The sequence below is a fragment of the Manis javanica genome, chromosome 16, assembly GCF_040802235.1.
Source record: "Manis javanica isolate MJ-LG chromosome 16, MJ_LKY, whole genome shotgun sequence".
NCBI classification, from domain to species: domain Eukaryota; kingdom Metazoa; phylum Chordata; class Mammalia; order Pholidota; family Manidae; genus Manis; species Manis javanica.
In genome coordinates, this window is record NC_133171.1 from 35,675,994 (window position 1) to 35,699,913 (window position 23,920).

A 23,920-nucleotide genomic window follows, 5' to 3' on the forward strand; every position below is an offset into this window, starting at 1 on the left:
GGTTGAAGGAGAAATTCACCCTAAAATTTTTATTCCTCATACCAGGGAGGGACTCTTGTAAACAATGCATATAAATCACACAAGGAACATATTGAACATGCTGATTTCTACTTGATGCTCTGCGAGATTTTGGTGCATTGGGCTGCGATGGAATGCAAAAACAGACATTTAAAAATCATCCCAGATAATTCTCACCTGGGCAGTCCTCAGATCACAGTGTTTAGGAAGCAGTTCTCTCAGCACACTGAACCCTGCTCATTCCTCTTGGTGAACACGGGTTTTCTAAGATTTTTAGTCTTTATTACAGCTATAAGATGAAAGGTCTTAATTCTTTCAGATTGATGTAATTAAAATGTGGAGTCCTAAGGGTCATTTGCTTGGCAACAACTCACATATTTATAGGTTCATTCAAAATGTCAGAATAATTGAAAGTCATTTCATCTTTATTTGTGCATCATTTAGAAAATTAAAAGATTTATATCCTACCACAGGACTTTGAAAGTCCGGTTTCCTTACCTTTCCAAATGTCTTATACCCCCACCTGTGTTTTAGAGACTCACTCTCTAAATGATCTTATTTTCCATTGTGCCTCTTGGTTCCTATATATTTTTGTTTAGTTTGTTGATTCCATATCACAGTAGGTACCTGGCTTGGACCAGCAGGGAGAAAGTCAGGATAAGGGAGGAATCTGTGCTGACAACGACAGAGCTTTCTTTGAATCATGGCAGGGTCGTGGAAGGTGGTGAGGTCATAAAGAGGCCTCAGCTGCTCATACCCAAGGATTATTCTGATCTATTTCTACTTCCACAAAAGATATCAGTATTAATCATGCTGTTCAAAGACCCATTGTATTATAGTCTATCCCCTTCTTCTCCTTCTCTTGGTAAGTGTGTTTCCTATACCATACTTCCGAAGTGCTGTCACATTTAACCTTAGTGCCTCCATCAAAGTCCCTCATCCCAAACGTTTGAACTGGGGAATATGCAGATGTCAAGGGAATAAGCATCAGGTACGGCTCAGTCTCCTTCCTCATCATGGATTGTGTTTTTTGGTAAGGTACAAAGTGCGGTCTGGTCCCTGAAGTCATTCAGTTTTTGAGAGTAGTTGGCCAGCACTAAGGCCTCATCACTCCAAATGCAGCATCAGCTGCACTGCTGCTAACTGGTAATATTTCAACAGTGCAGGGTCATCTCTCTCTGGTCGAGATCTGGGAATCACTAGGTGACACAGACCGACCACCTGCAGGGAACTAAAGGGCCTGAGGGTATCAATTTGGAGGACTCTTATCAAGAAAATAATGCTTAATGTCAAATACAAAATTAAGGAGAAAATCGAAAATTTGGAATGTGAAAAAAACTCATGAAATAATAAAATTTTAAAAGTTATCAACAGCACAGAAATCTCAAATCAAGAAAAAGTGCTTTAAAAACTCAGCTAAGTATCTAAGGTTACTTTGCTCTTTTTATTTACTGTAGTAAGAAAATGTAACAGGAGATCTACTCCAAGTTTTTAAGTGTATAATACAACATCGCTAACTATAGGAAGAGTATCATACAGGAGATCCAGAACTTAATCATCTTGCATAACTGTAACTGTATGCATTCAAGAGCAATTCCCCATTTGCCCCTTACCCCCATCCCTCCACAGCCACCACCATATGCTCCACTTCTATGTGTTTGACTATTTTAAACACCTCATGTAAGTAGAATCACCGTTTATTATTTTGTGACTGGCTTATTTCACTTAGCATGATGTCCTCAAGTTTCATCCATGTTAATCATGTATGGCAGAATTTCCTTCTTATTTTTAAGGCTGAGTGATATTCTATTGCATGTGTATGCCACACTTTATTCATCCATCCCCTGAACATACAGATTGTTTCCACATCTTGGATATTGTGAATAATATTACAGTGAACACAAGAATGCAAATATCTCTTTGAGATTCTGATTTCAGTTCTTTTGGATAAATACCCAGAAGTGGGATTGCTGGTATTTCTATATTTAATTTTTTGAGGAATCTCCAAGCTTTTCCATAGTGGCTGCATCATTTTACTTTCCAGTGAACTGTGTTCAAGGATTCCATTTTCTTCACATCCTTGACATTACTTATTATCTTTTAGATTTTTCACAATAGCCATACTAACAGGTGTGACATGATATCTCATTGGGGTTTTGATTTGCATTTTCCTGATGATTAGTGGCATTAAGCATCTTTTCATATATTTGTTGGACATTCATCTGTTGTCCTTGGAGATACATCTATTCAAGTCCTTCATACATTTTTTAATTGGGTGGTGGTGGTGATTGTTGTTACTATGATTTGCTACTGAGTTGTAGGTATTAACCCCTTATCAGATACAGTTTCCAAACATTCTATCCTAATTCATAGGTTTCCTTTTCACTCTGTTAATTGTTTTCTTCACTGTGCAGAAACTTTACAGTTTGGTACAGTCACACTTTGTTTTTGCTTTTGTTGACTGTCCTTTTGGTGTTATATCAAATAAAGCATTGCCAAGATCAATGTTATGGAGCTTTTTCCTTATGTTTTCTTCTAGGAAGTTTATAGTTCTAGGTCTTACATTTCAGTCTTTAATGCATTTTCAGTTGGATTTTATGTATTATGTAAGATCAGGGTCCAATTTCATTATTTTTTTGTGTGAATGTCCAGTTTTCACACAGCCATTTGTTGAAGAGATGGTTCTTTCCCTATTGTGTATTTTTGACATCCTTGTCAATGCTCAGTTGACTCTACATGCATGAGCTTATTTCTGGGCTCTCTATTCTGTTCTATTGATCTACATATCTGTCTTTATGCCAGTACCATACTGTTTCAATTATTGTAGCTTCATAATATATTTTGAAACCAGGAAGTATGTTATCTCCATCTTAATTCTTTTGCAAGATTGATTTTGGGTTCCTTTTAGTTACAAATAAATTTTGTGATTGCTTTTTCTATTTCTGTAAAAAAATGCCTTTAGGATTTTGGTAGAAATTGCACTACATATGTAGATTGTTTTGGGTAGTATGGACATTTTCACAATAGTAAATCTTCCAATCCATGAACACAGGGTGTCTTTCTATATATTTGTATGCTCTTCAGTTTCTTTCATCGGTGTTTTATAGTTTCCAGTGTACATGTCTTTCACCTTCTTGGTTAAATTGCTAAGTACTTTGTTCTTTTCAATTCTATTGTAAATGACATTGGTTTTTCAATTTCCTTTTCAGATAGTTTGTTGTTAGTGTATAAAAACAACTGATTTTTGTATGTTGAATTTGTATCCTGCAACTTTACTGAACTTTTTAATTCTTAGTTTTTTTTTCTTTTTGGCATCTTTAGAGTTTTCTACATACAGGATTATGTTGTCTGTGAACAGAGATTTTACTTCTTCCTTTCTTGTTTGGAAACTTTAGCTTTTGCTTCGTTTTCTTGCCTTAATTACTCTGGCTAGGACTCCCAATGCTATCTTGAACAGAAGTGCAAAGGAGGCCATCCTTTTCTTATTCCTGATCTTAGAGGAAGAATTTTTCATGGTTGAGTATAATGTTAGCTGTGGGCTTTTCATATATGGCCTTTATAATGTTGAGATCATTTCATTGTACTCCTAGGGAGTTTTATTTGTTTGAGAGTTTTTATCATGAAACGTGTTGAATTTTGCCAAATGTTTTTTAACAAAACATTTTTTTTTCAAATTTTGACATATCTTGAGGTGATCAAATGCTTTTTATCCTTCCTTATGTCATTGTGGTGTATTACAGTAATTTATTTGTGTATGTTGAATCTTCCTTGCATTGCAGGGATAATCCCACTTGGTCATAGTGTGCAGTCCTTTAAATGTGCTACTAAATTTGGTTTGCTAATATTTTGTGAAAGACTGTTACATCTGTGTTCATCAGGAATATTGGCCTATAGTTTTCTTACAGTGTCTTGACCGGTTTTGGTGTCAGGTCTTCCAAGACCAGCTTTTAATGCTGGTCTTATGAGTTTGGAAGTATTCCCACCTCTTCAGTTTTTTGGAACTGTTTGAAGAAGGATTGGTTTTAAGACTTCTTTAAATGTTTGGTAAAATTTACCAGTGAAGTCATCTTATCCTGGAATTTTCTTTCTTTGGAGGTTTTTGCTTACTGATTCAATCTCTGCTAGTTACAGTCCTGTTCTGATCTGTGTCTTCATTTTTTCTGTGTATTTTTGATTGCATATTCTTTGTTTGCCTCTTTATTATGTGAGCTCTTTGTAATATTTTTCTAGGGAGAGGCTAGAATACCGATTCAGTCTTTTCTCTTGCATTGTTAATCATGATTGTTTTTATTATGACAGATTAGGATTCTGTATTCCAGTTTCATAATCCATTATTGGTAATGTCATGCTATGATATAATCTAATAATTTGTGATGTGCAACCTTATACACAGATACATTGTTTCAGAAAAGTTGATATTAGTTTTGGGCCCTTCATAGTGAATCATTTCAATGTATACTCTAATAATGTGATTTTCATAAAAATAAAGAGAATATAAATGTGTTTATAATTGTATATGCTGTACATTGAATGTTTCTGATAAGAAAGAAATTCCATTTCATTTGACATTGATGAAAACTGACTCAGTCACAATTTTACATATATAATGTTTAGAAGAATTTTCTATAGACTTGTTTCTGGCTAAATACATTAAAACTTGTTTTTCCCCATATATTTACATACTTCTTGTGCCAGATATTGTAGGACTTGGTGAATATGGACTCTTGACTTAACTACAGAGTGACAACTTGAATAGGAAGTACAATTGGGTACTGTATTTTATGTTACATATTTTAAATATAAAATAGCATTTACACCAGTATTCTTGAAGGGTGCAATGATTGTGAGCTCTCCTAAGTGGCAAAGTCTGTGCCTGGATTTACACATGAGGAAACGTAAGATAGCAACCTAAATTAAGTAAATTACATTCCATCTTAAATGAGTTATTTGAAGACCATTACAGGACACAGTTCTAGAGCTTAAGGCAACACTGTATAGTTGCCCTTTTGTCTTCTCTTCTCACACTTACGTACCGCACAAGGGCAGTAAAAGCATTTGTCCACCAAATCATAATTCTCAAGCCCTATTCTCTCCATCTCCAAGTTCTTTATACTTAAATTATTTCGATTTTCTGTGTTTCACATCTTTTTTGTCCTAGCAATTCTCAGCTTTCTCTTTCTACTTAATATACTGTGACAAGAAATCTGGCATAGGACTCTTGTTAGAGGACGGGAGAGGGAAACAATTAGCATTCTTTAGCAGATGAATGGAGTGAAAGAAGGAACAGTGGGTAATGCTCACCCATTGATGATGATGCTTGACTTGTTCATATTGACTGGACCAGGGAGAAGAGGAGAAAAAGCAGAGTTCTGTATTTAGGTTGCAGGATCCAGTTATAAGAGAGGTGGTCAAGTTCTAGACTTTTGCAGATATCCTTGTAAAGATGGAATATCTTAACATTTTTTTTCTCACGTGAATTTTAGATTCTGCTCTAAATACTTAGCATTTATGAGCCTGATGCTAACTTTAAACTTTTAATATTTCCACCTTATCACAAAATACAATTGTTTCATCTTCAACAGAACCACAAAGGTGTGTGAATAATTGCTATGGTGATGCAAAATGACCCAGCTTCTGCCACCAAGTTGGCAATCTTGTTAGTAACTAATCTCTTATTGAATTAAAATAACAAATGTAGCAGTTTTGTGTATCATAAATGAGTATAAGAGATTTTCACATAAAATTTTGTAATAAATGAAGCCCTGGAACTTAGAGACCTGTACAGTGTGGTATCTTTGTGATTGCATTTGTTCTGGGAAAAGGAGAAAAAAATGTTAATTACTGATTAGATTCTAAATGAATAGGATCAGTTCTTCTAAAAAAAATAGAACCTCTCAGTTTCTACTGCACTTTAAAGTATACCATAAATATTTATTTAACTTTATTGAACATCCCACACAATATATATTCAGTTGGAACTGAACAAAATTTACTCAGTGATTATTCTATTTCCACTCTCAGCTGTTGCTTGGAAGACAGATAAAGGATAATGGTTATTTTTACTTTCCATTTTATGGGACCTTGTAAATGAAAGAATTGTATGACTTTACAAATTACTTTCTAAACAGTATTTCACTTTGTAATCCAAAAAATTTTAATCAACAACTATTTTTTAAGTTTAGGTTTATTAGTACACTAGGTCTTATAGTACACTAGGAAGGTTGCTTTTCATAGAAAATATATATGTATATATTAATAGTTTTGCTCTATGAATATTTTAACATACTTTCAAGCCCTGTGAATTATTTTGCTCATTGAAAAACAGGCCCATGACTTATTTACATTTAACATAGACAAAGCTTAGATGAAATATTTGTCATTATTCTCATTTAAGTTGCAAAGAAAAATAGTTCCTTATTTGTGCTTAAACGAACTTCAGATCACATAGTGTTTGTATCATTTTGTATTTTTGATGTGTACACACACACACACACACATATATATATATCTTACTCCACCAACATGTGTATTATATAAGTATGAATATGAACTGCATCTGCTTCATTTTTCTATGCTATAATGGTAGGATATAGTAAGTATATAAGATAATGAAGTAAATCAGTATCCAAATACTGAGATGAGTCAATATTCACATATTGAAATGAATTTTAAAAATCAGTTTTTTAAGATCTCATATTTTAAATTAACTTTTATATTCCCCCAATGATAAATTTCATAGTCTATTTACCAACTATAACTGGAACTTCCAATATTTTCCCTCTCTTCAGTTTATGAGAAACCCTTTGTCATTGTTTATGACTGCATTCTCATATGCGTTATCTTGACATTCCAGTAATCTCAGAGAAATTGGGTGAGTTGTGGGCACTGAACAATACTCAAACCGTAATTTAGCCATTTATGTTGTCTGGAGAACACACTGAAAGCCTAAATATTTAGCAAAGATTATAGTATTCAGATAATGAATGACAAAATATTAGGAAGATGTCTAAATATGTATAATGTGGATTTCCAAATTTAATCACCCCAATGTAGAGTTAGCAGCAAATAAAATAAAACCTCTAAACTATACCATGTTGCATTCTAATCCTTGCAATCCTTTGCATATCTTTAAGACTCCTGCAAAGTGTTGTACAAATATTCTGATTATTTGAATCCATATCAAAATGTGCATACCTAAGAAATTGATTAACTATGGTATAGTCTGTTTTATTGGCTAGATAGACACAGGTATTGCTATTCCAGACTGTGGCCAGATGATGGCAAAACATGTTACCAACCAAATCATGGGGATTTTTATGATCTTCAATGAAAGAAAACCTTAAAAATATGTTAAACCAAACCAGATGTAGAAAGCTTTCATTAAAATGTCAAAATAGTACTGTAAATGAATAGTTCTATTATTGTTTGAATAATAGTTAAACTTTAGACATTAAAAAAACATCAAAATTGAAGTATAGCATAAACTCCTGAAAAGTAAAAAAAAAAAAAAATTAAGGCAAGGATTTTATACCTTTAATTGAAACCTGCTCTATTTTATTCATTGTAATAAAATTATATCCCAGGATTTCCTAATCTCTTTACATAATTGTCTTTATTGACCAAATTTAGAATGTGGTCTAATTCTGACCAAATAACAGAATGCTATTATTTCTTAGATGATTTCATATATTGTGGAAAAAGTACTGAATTGTTGGATTCCAGTTAATATATTATAATTTCATTAAGGTACCTTCAGTGATTATCAAAATTTAGCTTTCATGACCTAGGAATTTGCTTCATTACATGAGTTTCTTCATAATGATTCAAGATTTTCATTAAATTATAACCACTTATAGGTTAATATGACCTATATTTCTTGAAGATTAAATTTTGATTTTTTAGCTTTCATGACTCACTGTCAGACTTTGTTAAAGAAGCACTCCTTATTCATTTCTGTTATCATGTTAATATAAATGGCTCTAGTAAATATTTAAACATACTATGTTTTGTCTTAAATATTAGCAATTCAGTTAATGCTATTCTCTAGTAAGAGAGTGTCAGTACAGTGTCCTAAAACTAGTAGTAGCTTTGCTTTTCTTTCCACATGAAATTAGGAATAAGTGCTCAAAATTTTTTATTGTAATTTGTGTGTGCATATTTGCATTTACGTGTGTGTGTGTTTTGTGAGAAAGAGGCACAGAGGGAAAGACAGTCGTACCCTAGCATCTGGTACAGAGGCTAAATTATTGGATATGTAATCAAGAATGGTGTCAAAACATGCACAAATTTTAAATATTCAAAAAAGAAGGCTATAAAATACTGATTATATTTTTTGAGTAACGTCATTACCCTTGTACTACTGGCTGCTGTGTCCTATTAATTTTTCTTTGGGAGTTCTTTTCCCAGTGTTATTTTCTATAACGGAACTTGTCACAAGCTAGATTCTCACAATTCCCTGAGAAATGCATCTCTTTTCTGTACCTCTCACAGATTAATCTTTTAAAATTCTGCATATATTACAATCCTCTGGTACTAGTTCAATGCCCACTCTTATGGCTTTCTGTAGCTTTCACAATAAACCCTGAATTTTTAGAATAACATAAACCTAACTCAAAGACACATCACAGTATGTGACCCCCTGTCTTCATTTATAATTTTTTCTCTGATTATTTATCAATACTGTCCTCTATAGCCAGGTACTGTGTTCTTAGTGGTGGAGGATTTTCATCCTTCCCTCTTTTCTAACCCTGTTGATATTTTTAGTGTTTAAGCTTTTATAGCTGTGTAATAAATTACCTGAGAACTTGATGGTGTAAGTAAATATTTGCCATGCTCATGAAATCTGAGGCTCGGCACTTGAACAGGTTACAGGCAGACAGGTGGTCCACAATGTCTGGACCTTCCTCTGGGTGACTTGAATGCTGGATCCTGAAGTCTCTTTCAAACACAGACTTTGGGAGTGATGCTGGCTGTTGGCTGGGGACCTCAGTTCCTCTTCACATGGGTCTCTCCATGTGAGTCTCTTTACATAGCCTCCCTAACATAAGCTAGTTGTTTCCACAGCAGCTTCCTCAAAGAGAAAGGTACTTGGAAGCTGTATCCTGTTCTATAACCCAGCCTCAGAAGTCACGTATTATTATTTCTGTTACACTCTTGGTTGGAGCAATCTCATTCTGCCCAGTTTCAAGAGGAAGGTAAATAGAGTCCACCTCTCCTGATGGGAATTGGTGAGGTTCTGGAAGAGCATACAAAATTGGAAATACTGCTGTGGCCATTTTGGGGGAAATTTTAATATACCCTATTCAGGGACCATGTTTGTATCCAGTACGCTTTTAAACCTTCCCAGACAGTTACAGGCTTTCCTCACTCTGACCTCTTATAACCCGTGCTCTCATTGATGACTGGTGTATTCCTTTGAATTGTTAACTTTCCATGGGCGTGTGTTTTTGCCTCCCAAACCATGCTGCAAATTATTCAGCAAGGACCTTACTTTGCTGTATATGTATCTCCCAAAGGGCATAGCGTAGGGCTTTCGACATAGTAGGTACTCAATAAATTTCTGGATTAAAGTCTAATAGGCTTAGAATGAAATGAGAGACTTTGTGTGTGTGCATTGTAGATGAGTGTGGTGGTGGATAGTCTTTTTATTTTTTTGAAGTATTGTTGATATACAATCTTATATAGGTTTCAAGTATACAACACAGTGGTTCAACTGTTGCCCATATTATTGAATCTTCACCCCCACTAGTGCAATTACTATCCGTCAACATAAAAAGATGTTACAGAATCACTGACTATATTCTCCATGCTGTACTACTGTCCCTGTGACCAACTTACATTATGATTGAGAATTTTTGTGCCCCTGTATCCCCCTCACCTCCTCACCCACCCACCTCAATCCTTCCCCCATGGTAACCACCAGTCACTTCTCAGTGTCTGTGAGTCTACTGCTGGTTTGTTCATTCTATTTCACTTTGTATTTATATTTCACAAATAAATGAAATCATATGGTATTTGTCTTTCTCTGCCTGGCTCATTTCACTGCGCATAATACCCTCTAGATCCATCCATGCTGTTGCAAATGGCAGGATTTCTTTTTCATGCCTGAATAGTATTTCACTGTGTATACGTGCCATATCTATTGATGGATGCTTTGGTGGATAGTCTTTGTAAAGGATGCAGCTAGGGAATGGGAGATAGTAGTTGTGATCTCTAAGAAATAGACAAGCAAGAATCACATTTTAGACAAAAATAAATGTGCTTGGACTGAATGAAACATGACAGCTTAAGTGCCAGTAATGCTTGAAGACAATGGGAGGTATTCTTTTGCATCTTAAATATTTAATTTTAAATTTAACATTTATTTAAAATTTGTTTAATCTGCATTATATTCATTGAAAATACTGAATTATATTGGCATTTAACTGAGAGTTAATAAGACCAGTGGACCAATAAGGGTAAATATTGTAATATTCCATAATTTTCAATGGGGTTATATTAAGAATTTATAATTTAGTTATTCACTTTTGTATTATTTTAAAATTAAAAACAATACATGCTTATTGGCTATAACAAGCCAAGATGTATAGAGACAAAACACGTCTTCCCTCATCCATTCCCATATTGAAGGTACAGATTTTGGGTTGCTGTATGTTTTTATAGCTTTCTCCATGCTCAGTTTTTACACTTCATTGTTTATGCATTTTTCCTTATGTTTATTGTTCATGCCATAATTTGTTATTCTGAAATATGCAAAGCACATGGTAATGTCAATGGGAATTTCTCTTTGTGATAATTATAGGATTTGATCATCGGTTATTGCTACAGGAGGATAATTTACAGGCTTTGTGCCAAACTAGTAAATTTGGTATTTTAATTTAAAGTTGATTTTTTATAGATTCATAAAAAATACAGAAAAATAAAGTCTTGGCAGAATGGGTTAAATTTGTGTACTCCATTGTATTCATTTATTTGCATCATGAGAACAAATAGTAATATGATAATAGTATTGCATAAATAATTTTGACTATTACTAACAATTACTAACTTTTACTAAACTAAAATATCTGTGCTAATCAAAGAATGTACTGGATCTCAGCCTTGATAAATAATTCTAACAGAGACCTGTAATTACATTTTACTAAACACTATAAAATTCCAAACACTGTAAATTATTTGGACAGAAAATTTTCATGTGGAAGGTAAATGCATAGCATGTTGCCTTTCATAGTCACCCTAATCTCAGGGTTATTTGTGGATTGGGCCATGAAATTAAAAGAAGAGAATGAAGACCAGTCAAGTGAAAATAATACAGTTCAAAATTCCTGATTATTTGTAACCCATTTAACCAGATCCTGGTATGTGAACTAAACCCAGATCTGGTTATCATGTATTCTTGACATTAAAAACTACTTATGTTTAGCTACATTGGTTTAGTTTTATTATTTCAAACAGTACTTTGTAGAATATAATTGCATCTGTAAATATAACCTTCCTGAAAAACTAAAAACATCTTGACACAATATTTAAAGGTACATATTTATGTGTAACTGTTAATGTGTTTAAGATGGCTGATCACACTGAAGTGATGAAAGGCATTCATAAGTATCCAGGAGTTCGATATCCTGTCCTTACTCCTAATCTTCCGGGTTTCCACCGTGCTGTAAGTGTGCTACTAATTTTCCTAAAACTAATATGCTTCTTATTGTTTTAAAGACTTTTACAAAGTTAAAACTGTGCCGTATGTAACTCACTTGTTACTCTGCATAAATGCTATGCTGATATACTCACATGGATGCACAGAGATCAGTAATAACCTTACAGCATTTTTAGGCACTTCAGTGTTCTGTGTTCAGGCTCTTCCAGTTTAACCATTCAAGAATCAAAACACAAAGATAGAATTACCCATTTTGATAAAATTCTTCTGAAAGTATATTTCACGCTTCCCTCTTAAATAAGAAATACATAATATAATTTAAACATTTTTCAATATATAATTATTAATATTGTAGTGGATAATTATTCCTGTCAGTTTTTTGGGTCAGTTTTCTGTTGTTGTTCCCTCTCTCTAGGTGCTAATCACTGCTTTGGAACTGCCTCTATTTGGAACTGCCTATGGCTTGTTTCTTCCAATCGCATATGACTTAGGGATTTATCTGAAAAAGGCTTTAATTACTGCACATATAAGAAGAATGCATTTTTAAGTAAAGGCTTGAATTGTTATGCTTACATGGCTCTGTTCTAAAAATTTTGCAGCAGCTAATTCTGGTATTAATATGTTCACTTTTGTATTTGGGACTGTGTTGCATAAAGTTGAAGTTGTGGGTTCTAGTTGATATATTCCCTGTTAATGTTTATTGTTAAAACCACTTTTCTTTTGCTTGATTTGGTAAGATTTTTTATGGTGCTGCAAAAACAGAAAGCGGCATTTTAAGAAATTTTAAATATTGCTATCATCTGGTCTTAACAAAGTAGGAAATGTATCCACCTTGAAAAAGGTGCTAACAGAAGACACCTTCATGGTGGCTTAGAAGGGCAGGTAATGGTGTTGAACAAATACTGGCTTGGAAGTCAGGCAAGTCTGGGCCCAAAACATGGCACCACAACTTTTACTAGTTTTGCAACCTTATGGTAGTAATTTAGCCTCTTTTGGTTGATTAATATTGAATTATCCAAATGCAGCCATCTTTTGATTTTGGCTTTTTTCTCATCTGCAAAACAATAATAGTTTACAAAATTGTGGATTCAGAATAGGGCATGCAAAATACTAACACACTACTGTCTTATAGTAGGTATTCATAAATAGAATTTTCATTATACAGGTTAAAATTTATTATTATGGAGGAGTAGAAGCCATTTTTTTTAAATGTTGGAGGTAAGATGACATTTTTTTGTCTTAATAAATTAATGGGACATCAGAGAGAGAGGGGGGAATCTAGGCAAAGTGCTAGAGGTGCATTGATAGAGAGTCTTAAAAATCCATCTGGAAAAGTAGGAGGTTTGATAGTTGTTACAAGTCACTGAAGAAGCCTTGAGGGTGGGGTAAGATGGCAAAAGGGGCAAAAGGGAAAATTAATTAGGTTAATATTTTGGATTTAAGGGCTGGCAAAAGGATGAAGGCATTAGACAATCAAGAGTATGGTCGTAACAGTGAAGGTATGAAACAATGGGAACTAGGTTAAGAGGTAGGAGGAAAATTGGGGGCAAAATCCAGATGGTGGTTTTGAAACACATTTCTGTTGGATTATAAGAAGAGAATAAAAACAGCAGTTACTATCCTGTATTTTAATAATTGGTCTAAACTAATGTTTTCCACATATATATATTAAGAGGTTTCATTGGGTGCTAGTATTTTCCATAATTAAGGTTAACATATACCTTTGATAACATGTAATTTAGGAAAGGCAAATTAAATTGGAACATCATCACTGTTGCATGTGCCTCATAGATTTATGAGTGTTGCAGTTTATGGAATTATTTGCTGTTATAAAAACTTTTACATTTCAAAAGATGGTTTATGGCAGGATGAGAGGAATCTAATTTTAAATTCTAAGGCAAATGTTAATGCAACTATGTCTTTATAGAGTAGTTAATGTTTCTTCTACTATCATTTACATTTTTGAAATTATTAGCTTTTTCCTCTAAATTATATTTTTCAGGTTGCTGCTGGAGCCTCTGAGGTATCAGTTTTTGGTGCTGCATCTGAATCCTTTAGCAAGAAGAATATTAACTGTTCTATTGAAGAAAGTTTGGAGAAATTTGAGGAGGTGGTTAAGTCTGCAAGACACATGAATATTCCAGCACGAGGGTACTTATGAAATCCCACAAATTCTATTTAGTTAACATTTTTTGTTAGGTTATTTATAAACTATCTAGTCACTATTTCATCATTATAATTATGTACATAGGGTATCTTGTTTGTAACTTATGTGATCAGGCCACCAATGTATGCTGATATATTTTATTAATATCAGTTAATAACTATTAGAGTGTATCAATCTTGTGGAGTGTATAATGCAGTTGAGATCAGAGGGACTAGCATGCATACCTGTTACTCATTTGATTAATACTGAATTACCCAAATGCAGCCATCTTTTGATTTCAGCTTAGTATGAGTTGACATATTGATGTAAACTTAGAGTAGCATTTGGAAAGGAATCATCCGATATGGTTTCCAAATCTAAATTTCTTTTTAAGAAACATGCCTTTTTCTTCAAAGAATGTTAAATTAAATCCTTTTAATTAAGTTAAATTTCAGAAACTTTTAGAGTATGTAAAACATAAAATTGAGCCTTTGAGTTGCACTGGAAATTTGAGTCTATCATCTTACTCCTTCAGCTTCACCCTATATCTTTTCAAATTGGTGTTTTCATTTTCTTGAGGTAAATACCCAGAAGTGGACTACTGGATGGTATAGTATTTCTATTTTTAATTTTTGAGGACTTCCATACTGTTTTCCATAGCGGTTGCACCAATTTACCTTCCCACCAGCAGTGTACAAGGGTTTCCTTTCACCACATCCTCTCTAACACTTGCTACTTTTTGTATTTTTGTCAGCACGTTGCCCTTTTTATTTTGTTGGTGGTTTTCCTCACTGTGTTTGGGTTAATGTCTGGAGTCTCTAGTCTGTTCCACTGGTCTGTGGCTCTGTTCTTGTGCCAGTACCAAATTGTCTGGATTACTATGGCTTTGTAGTAGAGCTTGAAGTTGGGGAGTGAGATCCCCCCTACTTTATTCTTCTTTCTCAGGATTGCTTTGGCTATTCAGCATCTTTGGTGTTTCCATATGAATTTTTGAACTATTTGTTCTAGTTCATTGAAGAATGTTGCTGATAATTTGAGAGGGATTGCATCAAATCTGTATATTGCTTTGGGCAGGATGGCCATTTTGACGATATTAATTCTTCCTAGTCAAGAGCATGGGATGAGTTTCCGTTTGTTAGTGTCCTCTTTAATTTCCCTTAAGAATGACTTGTAGTTTTCAGGGTATAGGTCTTTCACTTCCTTGGTAAGGTTTATTCCTAGGTGTTTTATTTTTTTTGATGCAATTGTGAATGGTGTTGTTTTCCTGATTTCTCTTTCTATTGGTTCATTGTTAGTGTATAGGAAAGCCACAGATTTCTGTGTGTTAATTTTGTATCCTGCAACTTTGCTGTATTCCAATATCAGTTCTGGTAGTTTTGGGGTGGAGTCTTTAGGGTTTTTTATGTACACTATCATCTCATCTGCAAATAGTGACAGTTTAACTTCTTCTTTACCAGTCTGGATTCCTTGTATTTCTTTGTTTTGTCTGATTGCCGTGGCTAGGACCTCCAGTACTATGTTGAATAACAGTAGGGAGAGTGGGCATCCCTGTCTAGTTCCCGATCTCAGAGGAAAAACTTTCAGCTTCTTGCTGTTCAGTATAACTTCTGGCTGTGGGTTTATCATATATGGCCTTTATTATGTTGAGGTACTTGCCCTCTATACCCATTTTGCTGAGAGTTTTTATCATGAATGATGTTGAATTTTGTCAAATGCTTTTTCAGCATCTATGGAGATTATCATGTGGTTTTTGTCTTTCTTTTTGTTGATGTGGTGGATGATGTTGATGGATTTTCGAATGTTGTACCATCCTTGCATCCCTGGGATGAATCCCACTTGGTCTTGGTGTATGATCCTTTTGATATATTTTTGAATTCAGTTTGCTAATATTTTATTGAGTATTTTTGCATCTACATTCATCAGGGATATTGGTCTGTAATTTTCTTTTTTGGTGGGGTCTTTGCCTGGTTTTGGTATTAGGGTGATGTTGGCCTTATAGAATGAGTTTGGGAGTATTCCCTCCTCTTCTATTTTTTGGAAAACTTTAAGGAGAATGGGTATTATGTCTTCTCTGTGTGTCTGATAAAATTCCGAGGTAAATCCGTCCAGCCCGGAGGTTTTGTTCTTGGATAGTTTTTTTATTACAGTTTCAATTTCTTTGCTCGTAATTGGTTTGTTTAACTTTTGTGTTTCTTTCTGGGTCAGTCTTGGGAGGTTGTATTTTTCTAGGAAGTTGTCCATTTCTTCGACGTTTTCCAGCTTGTGGGCATATAGGTTTTCATAGTAGTCTTTAATAATTCTTTGTATTTCTGTAGAGTCTGTCATGATTTTTCCATTCTCATTTCTGATTTTTGTTGATTTGTGTTGATTCTCTTTTTCTCTTAATAAGTTGGGCTAGAGGCTTATCTATTTTGTTTATTTTCTCAAAGAACCAGCTCTTGGTTTCGTTGATTTTTGCTGTTGTTTCATTTTTCTCAATTTTGTTTATTTCTTCTCTGATCTTTATTATGTCCCTCCTTCTGCTGACTTTAGGCCTCATTTGTTCTTCTTTTTCCAGTTTAGATAATTGTGATGTTAGACTATTCATTTGGGATTGTTCTTCCTTCTTCAAGTGTGCCTGGATCGCCGTATACTTTCCTCTTAAGACTGCTTTCACTGCGTCCCACAGAAGTTGGGGCTTTGTGGTGTTGTTGTCATTTGTTTCCATATATTCCTTGATCTCTATTTTAATTTGTTCATTGATCCATTGATTATTTAGAAGTATGTCGTTAAGCCTCCATGTGTTTGTGAGCCTTTTTGTTTTCTTATAGAATTTATTTCTAGTTTTATACCTTTGTGGTCTGAAAAGTTGGTTGGTAGAATTTCAATATTTTGGAATTTACTGAGGCTCTCTTTGTTGGCTAGTTATGTGGTCTATTCTGGAGAATGTTCCATGTGCACTTGAGAAGAATGTATATCCTGTTGCTTTTGGATGTAGAGTTCTATAGATGTCTATTAGGCCCATCTGTTCTACTGTGTTGTTCAGTGCCTCCTTGTCCTTACTTATTTTCTGCCCAGTGGATCTATCCTTTGGGGTGAGTGGCATGTTGAAGTCTCCTAAAATGAATGCTTTGCAGTCTATTTCCCCCTTTAGTTCTGTTAGTATTTGTTTCACTTATGCTGGTGCTCCTGTGTTGGGTGCATATATATTTAGAATGGTTATATCCTCTTGTTGGACTGACCCCTTTATCATTATGTAGTATCCTTCTTTATCTCTTGTTACTTTCTTTGTTTTGAAGTCTATTTTGTCTGATATTAGTACTGCAACCCCTGCTTTCTTCTCACTGTTGTTTGCCTGAAATATGTTTTTCCATCCCTTGACTTTTAGTCTGTGCGTGTCTTTGGGTTTGAGGTGAGTTTCTTGTAAGCAGCATATAGATGGGTCTTGCTTTTTTATCCATTCTATTACTCTGTGTCTTTTGATTGGTGCATTCAGTCCATTTACATTTAAGGTGACTATTGAAAGATATGTACTTATTGCCATTGCAGGCTTTAGATTCATGGTTACCAAAGGTTCAAGGTTAGCCTCTTTAGTATCTTACTGCCTAACTTAGCTTGCTTATTGAGCTGTTATATACACTGTCTGGAGATTCTTTTCTTTTCTCCCTTCTTATTCCTCCTCCTCCATTCTTTATATGTTGGTTGTTTTATTCTGTGCTCTTTCGTGTTTCCTTTAACTGCTTTTAGTGGGTAGTTGATTTTATTTTTTTGCCTTTAGTTAGTATTTGGTTGGTCTGCTTTCTTTGCTGTGATTTTATTTCCTCTGGTGGTATCTGTTTAGTTTTAGGAGTGCTCCCATCTAGAACAGTCCCTCTAAAATACCCTGTAGATGTGGTTTGTGGGAGGCAAATTCCCTCAACTTCTGCTTGTCTGGGAATTGTTTAATCCCTCCTTCATATTTAAATGATAATCGTGCTGGATACAGTATCCTTGGTTCAAGGCCCTTCTGTTTCATTGCATTAAATATATCATGCCATTCTCTTCTGGCCTGTAAGGTTTCTGTTGAGAAGTCTGATGATAGCCTGATGGGTTTTTCTTTATAGGTGACCTTTTTCTCTCTAGCTGCCTTTAAAACTCTTTACTTGTCCTTGATCTTTGCCATTTTAATTATTATCTGTCTTGGTGTTGTCCTCCTTGGGTCCTTTCTGTTGGGAGTTCTGTGTATTTCCGTGGTCAGTTTGATTATTTCTTTCCCCACTTTAGGGGAGTTTTCAGCAATTATTTCTTCAAAGACACTTTCTATCCCTTTTCCTCTCTCTTCTTCTTCTGGTACCCCTATAATATGGATATTGTTCCTTTTGGATTGGTCACACAGTTCTCTTAATATTGTTTCATTCCTGGAGATCCTTTTTATCTCTCTCTATGTCAGCTTCTATGCGTTTCTGTTCTCTGGTTTCTATTCCTTCAATGGCCTCTTGCATCTTATCCATTCTGCTTATAAATCCTTCCAGGGATTGTTTCACTTCTGTGATCTCCTTCCTGACATCTGTGATCTCCCTCCGGACTTCATCCCATTGCTCTTGCATTTTTCTCTGCATCTCCGTCAGCATGTTTATGATTCTTATTTTGAGTTCTTTTTCAGGAAGACTGGTTAGGTCTGTCTCCTTCTCAGGTGTTGACTCTGTGATCTTTGTCTGCCTGTAATTTTGCCTTTTCATGGTGATAGAGATAGTTTGTAGAGCTGATACGAGTGACAGCTGGGATAGCTTTCCTTCTTGTTGGTTTGTGGCCTTCCTCTCCTGGGATAATAGCGACCTCTAGTGGCTTGTTCTGGGTAGCTGTGTGCAGACAGGGCTTCTGCTTCCTGCCCAGCTGCTATGGAGTTTATCTCTGCTGTTGCTGTGGGTGTGGCCTGGCTCGGGCTGCTGCTCCGAAATGGTGGAGCCACGTTGGAGGGGGAACGGCGCGGCTATTTATCTCTGTGAGGGGCCTCTGTGCTCCCTGCTGCCCAGGGGGTTAGAGTGCCCAGAGATCCCCAGATTCCCTGCTGCTAAGTGTCCCGGGATATTTCCATCTGGTTTTGGGGTCCCTGTCCCTTTAAGACTTCCAAAAAGCACTCACAAAAAAACAAAAACAAAAACAAAACAAAACAAAACAAAAATTAAATAAATAATTTAAAAAAAAAAAGACGCTCACTTTTCTTTTTCCTCAGACACCAGCCTCAGGCACCCGCTCGCTGGTCTTGCTGTCCTGTTTCCCTAGTATCCAGCACCCCACGCATGCACTGTGTCTGCGCTCTGGTCCGGATGGCTGGGGCTGGATGCTCAACAGTCCTGGGCTCCCTCTCCCTCCCTGCTGACTCCTCTCCTCCTGCCGGGAGCTGGGGGGAGGGGCGCTCGGGTCCCGCCGGGCCGGGGCTTTATCTTACTCACTTCGCGAGGCGCTGGGTTCTCGCAGGTGTGGATGTGGTCTGGATGTTGTCCTGTGTCCTCTGGTCTCTATTTTAGGAAGAGTTGTCTTTGTTATATTTTCATAGATATATGTGGTTTTGGGAGGAGATTTCCTCTGCTCTACTCACGCTGCCATCTTGGCTCAACCACTTTGTTGAGGATTTTTGCACCTATGTTTTATGGTCTGTAATTTTTTAATAGTGTCTCTCTGCTTTTGATATCAGGGTAATGCTGGCCTCATAAAATGAATTTGGAAGTATTTCTTCCTCTTTTAATTTTTAAATAGTTTGTGAAAGATCAGTATTAATTCTTCTTTAAATGTTTGGTAGAATTCACCTGGAAAGTCACCTTATCCTGGACTTTTGTTTCTTGGGGTTTTTTTGATTATTAACTCAGATTTCTTGCTAGTAATCAGTGTGTTCAGATTTTCTATTTCTTCTTCATTTAGCCTTTGGTGAATTTATGTTTCTGGGAATGTATCCATTTTTTTCTAGGTTGTCCAATTTATTGGTGTATAATTTTTCATAGGTGTCTCATATTGCTATGTATTTCTGTGGTGTCAGTTGTAAATTCTCTCTCTGATTTTGAGTCATATTTTTTTCGATAAGTCTGATTAAAGGTTTATTAATTTTGTGTATCTTTTCAAAGATTTTAAATAAAAAATATATTATGCAAAGCACAAAATAAAAAGTTAAAACCAAAATAATATATTTCCATTGACAGAAAATTAACAATGACTGTTTTTAAAACAAAAGTTACATAACCACAACCCAAAAGCAGAGATGTACTGTAAGTTTCTAAATTCAAACATATATAAGTTGTTCTGTTTCTCTTTTCATTAAAAGAAAGGGAAAAATTTAGAAGTTCTTCTGTTTCAAATGTGTGTTTAAATGTGGAGTGTAAGTTTTTTGGTAAAATTATCCTATTGGGAAGTTGAAATAACAAAACTATAAAGAGTAAAGTGCATGTTCAGCTTGTCTTCAAATGGAAAATTTGTTTTTAATGTTAAAAGATGGATGTAAACATCAATCGTATGATATCAGATTTTAACATTTTCTTTTTATCTTATAAAAAAGAATAGGTAATATGATAAAGCTAATAGAAACCCCAAGTACCCTTAAATACTGATCATTGAGCAATTAATATTCTCCCATCAGTAAAGAAACTTCTAAACATGCTACAACTTCAATCTTCTGAACTTTGCTAAGAAGGGTACAGAAGTACGAGAAGTAATGCACAGTGAAATCAAATAAGTAAAGTACATTGGAGATTTATTGTAGAGTTGTTATATACAAATGTATGTTTTTCCAATGCATATTTTGTTTCTTTGGAGAAGAATTCCTGGACTTCCTGAAAGACTATTCAGTTTTTAGAAATATGCCTTTCAGTATGTGCATTCACTATTTGTGCAGTTAAAAATTATCTTACCTCTCCCAAACTTTTACCTAGTTTAAATTAGATTTTATTTTTACTGGAAGTCTTGACTTTTAGGTGCTCATTATTAAAATCCATAGGCCATTGGTACTCATTTAAAGAAAAGAGCCACGCTCAACGAGTTGAAACCCAAGTAGATCCTTCAGCGTGTCTTACTGTGGTAACAGCTGCGTCAACATGTACTTGATCATCCAGAAAATTTATGTCATCAGCTGTCAGATACAAAAGCCATAAGGCAGTACATATTTTATAAATGTTCACTAAATTTAACCATTAACCATTTAAATTTTTATAAAAGTAATAAACCTTAATGTGGTCTGAATAGCAGCTTTTATTAGTTATGGAGTCCATTGTTTGATTCCCCCCTTTCCCTGAAACACAGACATAGACATGCATGTGTACACATTTTTTATACATTCTCAGAATTTCACATAACATCTGGGATACATTGGGAAAATATATCATGCCAAAACATTGACATAAAATGCAGAGTCAGCAAATTGCTGCTGCATATGCATTATATGTGAATGAGCAAAGAAATATCTTCATTTTGGACTTCATTCTTTAATTTGTAATTCACATGACATATGTTTTAAAAACCTTGGTTATTTTTCTATTATTGGTATATTTTTTAAAGTACAAAAAGCAAAGAAAAAAGCCTGTGATACATGTAATCATTTTCTCTCTTTTTATCAATGGCATTTATTGAAAGAATTATCTCTTGGTTTGTCAAGTTCCTTTTAAAATTGAAACACCTGAAGATATGAAGTAGTGTTCTAATATATAAGACATTCGGGTTTTATTCATTTTTCTCTAAAGTTAGTGTCAAGTTCTCTTTCATGAAGTCACAAGGGTCATGTGCTCACTCTCTTTGTGAGTATATTAATTTGAAAAGGAAACTAACTTAGGTGCCATTATTAATCTCACAATTAAAATGCTTATAAATATGTATTATAAATTCAAAAGATCAGTTGTGCAATCAAAGCAAACCTTTTTATGTAATTACATCCTAGGCCTCTCCTAATGGTCTAAAATGATTTAATCCACAATTAACCTCCTGAAATTCCAAGCCTACTATAAGTTGAGAGAAGTGTGTTTATAACATTTTTCCCAGTAACCAAAGTTGCTCATCCATTGTTTTAAAAAAGTACAGAATGCAAAAATATTTAACCATGAGCTGTAACTGCTGAAGTTCTCAAATTCACAAAAAAAGTGAAGGTGCAAAATAATAAGAACGAGTAATAGGCAAATTAGTAATTCAACTAATATATGCAGTCATAGACAATTTTTAGATACAGAAGAAGATAATTTTAGAATGTCATTTTTTAATTTTCATCATAACTTCTTTATAAAATGTGATTGATATTTATCAACATTGAGGAGGACACAAGGAATCATGGTTTGCTAGAACCATAATGAATCTAGAGTGCATATTGTACACATCTCTTCGTGTGCTATCACCCCACCACCTACGTTCAACTTATCCAAAGCCAGTGAAAAATCCAATCTGGTTTTTAGGGTTTCTGAACAAGATTGTGTCACATGTATTTGTGACAGCTGTCTTTGATGAAAAATCTTCAACATCAGAAAATTCTTCCTGTGCTTAATTATTTTTTTATTGGTTGCCTAGCTCTATATAACTTCCAGCCTTTAAAAATGGCAGTCTTTCTAACTGCTGTAAAGTAAGGGCCTATTTGTCTTCCTCCAAATGGTCAGTTTTTACTGGTTTTCCCTTTGAGAGGTAATTTATAACTCGAGACACTTTTTTAGGAACTTGCAGCCGCTAATTAACCAAACCATCTAGGTTGTGCTGCACATGGGGTATTTCCTGCTCTTCCTCCGTCTAACGCGAAGTGTCGTGGATTCTCATTCTGAGCCTCTAGATAACAGCAGTTTCACTGAGTGAGATAATAAGCCTTGTTATTTAGGGCCTAGTTTTTTATGGGGCAGGCTTTGTTTCTCATGACCGATGTAGACATTGGATGATCTCCCCAGTGGAACTCAGTTGCATATATGGCACCATCTTCTAAGTGGAGAGCTTATTAGTCAAATTCTATCCTAACTTCTGTGAAACTGAGACCTTTGTGTTGGCCTAGAAGAACAATTTGAATCATCATTGGCCAAAATATGGTATATCAAGCTAAAAATGAGACATCTGTTGAAGCTGTTTTCTTTCATATGTATGGTTTGTTTGAGGGTTTATATCTTTTTTAGACTTATAAATTATTCTAGCACTGCTGTATGGCAAAATAACACATAACCAGAAATAATTAATATGTATAAGCTGTGTTTGTGCAGTCATGGCTAAATAGCTCTCATATACAGCTTTTGAAGAAAGAAAGTGTTTCATCATTTCTCATGAAATTAACATTTTAGAACAAAAGGAGGATCTTAGCAGTGCTTCTTGAGACCAGGATACAGTTAGTTTCTTTTATCATCTATAGTGTGAAGCGCTTGATAGCCTATCAAAATTTAATTTTGGTTGACTTATTAATAATAGAATGCTCTTGTGTATTGTTTGGAGGTAGGGATATTCTGCACAAGTTCATCAAGCAGTTCCTGTATTTAAATATCTTAATTACTTTTAATTGGTATGACATGCCATCTTACATTCTTGACATTGTTTTTCTCTTCTGAGGATAGCAGTGGTTGACCCTTCCCCTCCAAGCGTTTGTGACATTTATTCAAGGCTTTTGCGTTTCTTTTTGCCAATATGATTGGAGGAATATGGAATAACTGTAGGAAGGGTGGTTTGGGTAGGGCCTCATAAGTAGGTGCTTTGTCATGATTCAGTTTAACTAGGTGAAATTGTTATAGACTTGAATGTATTAATTTTGTCTTTTATCATGATGTTTCACAGTACTCACAAATGGCCTCAAGAGGCACAAATAAAAATAAATTCAGTCTATCTGCAGAGTTCATTACAATGCTGGTTTTGGTTATTAACAAAGTTACGTTCAGTATGATTGGTGATTCCTTTATTACTCTGCCATCTTAAACAATACGTAAAACATGGTTCCAAGTTCTGAACCTCCAATTATGTGTCAGCATCTCTGGCTACAGGATTTAGAACAATAATAGCCTAGATCTAGTTATAGGTTTATTATAGAGATTAAGATTTTCATAGGAAATTATTCAGAATGTGAAAATGGCATCTTAAGTAACATCTGCATTAATTCATTCAAAAAACATCAATTGATTGTGTTAGATAATATACTGTCATGTGATACTATGTAG

General features: G+C 34.7%; 1 protein-coding gene across 12 annotated transcripts in view; it reads left to right on the forward strand.

Annotated features, from left to right (window-relative positions):
- HMGCLL1 (3-hydroxy-3-methylglutaryl-CoA lyase like 1) overlaps positions 1-23,920 on the forward strand; it is a 310,746-nt gene that overhangs the window by 165,590 nt on the left and 121,236 nt on the right. For 11 of the 12 annotated variants that reach the window (XR_012126034.1, XR_012126035.1, XR_012126036.1 and 8 more), the window contains 2 exons: positions 11,585-11,680; positions 13,677-13,825. Coding sequence is in view for 9 of the 12 variants with exons in the window: in XM_073224138.1 (XP_073080239.1) it covers positions 11,585-11,680; positions 13,677-13,825 (245 nt within the window). In the remaining 3 variants the exon portion in view is untranslated. The remainder of the gene's footprint in view (positions 1-11,584; positions 11,681-13,676; positions 13,826-23,920) is intronic. The other variant, XM_073224135.1, reaches the window with a different exon arrangement.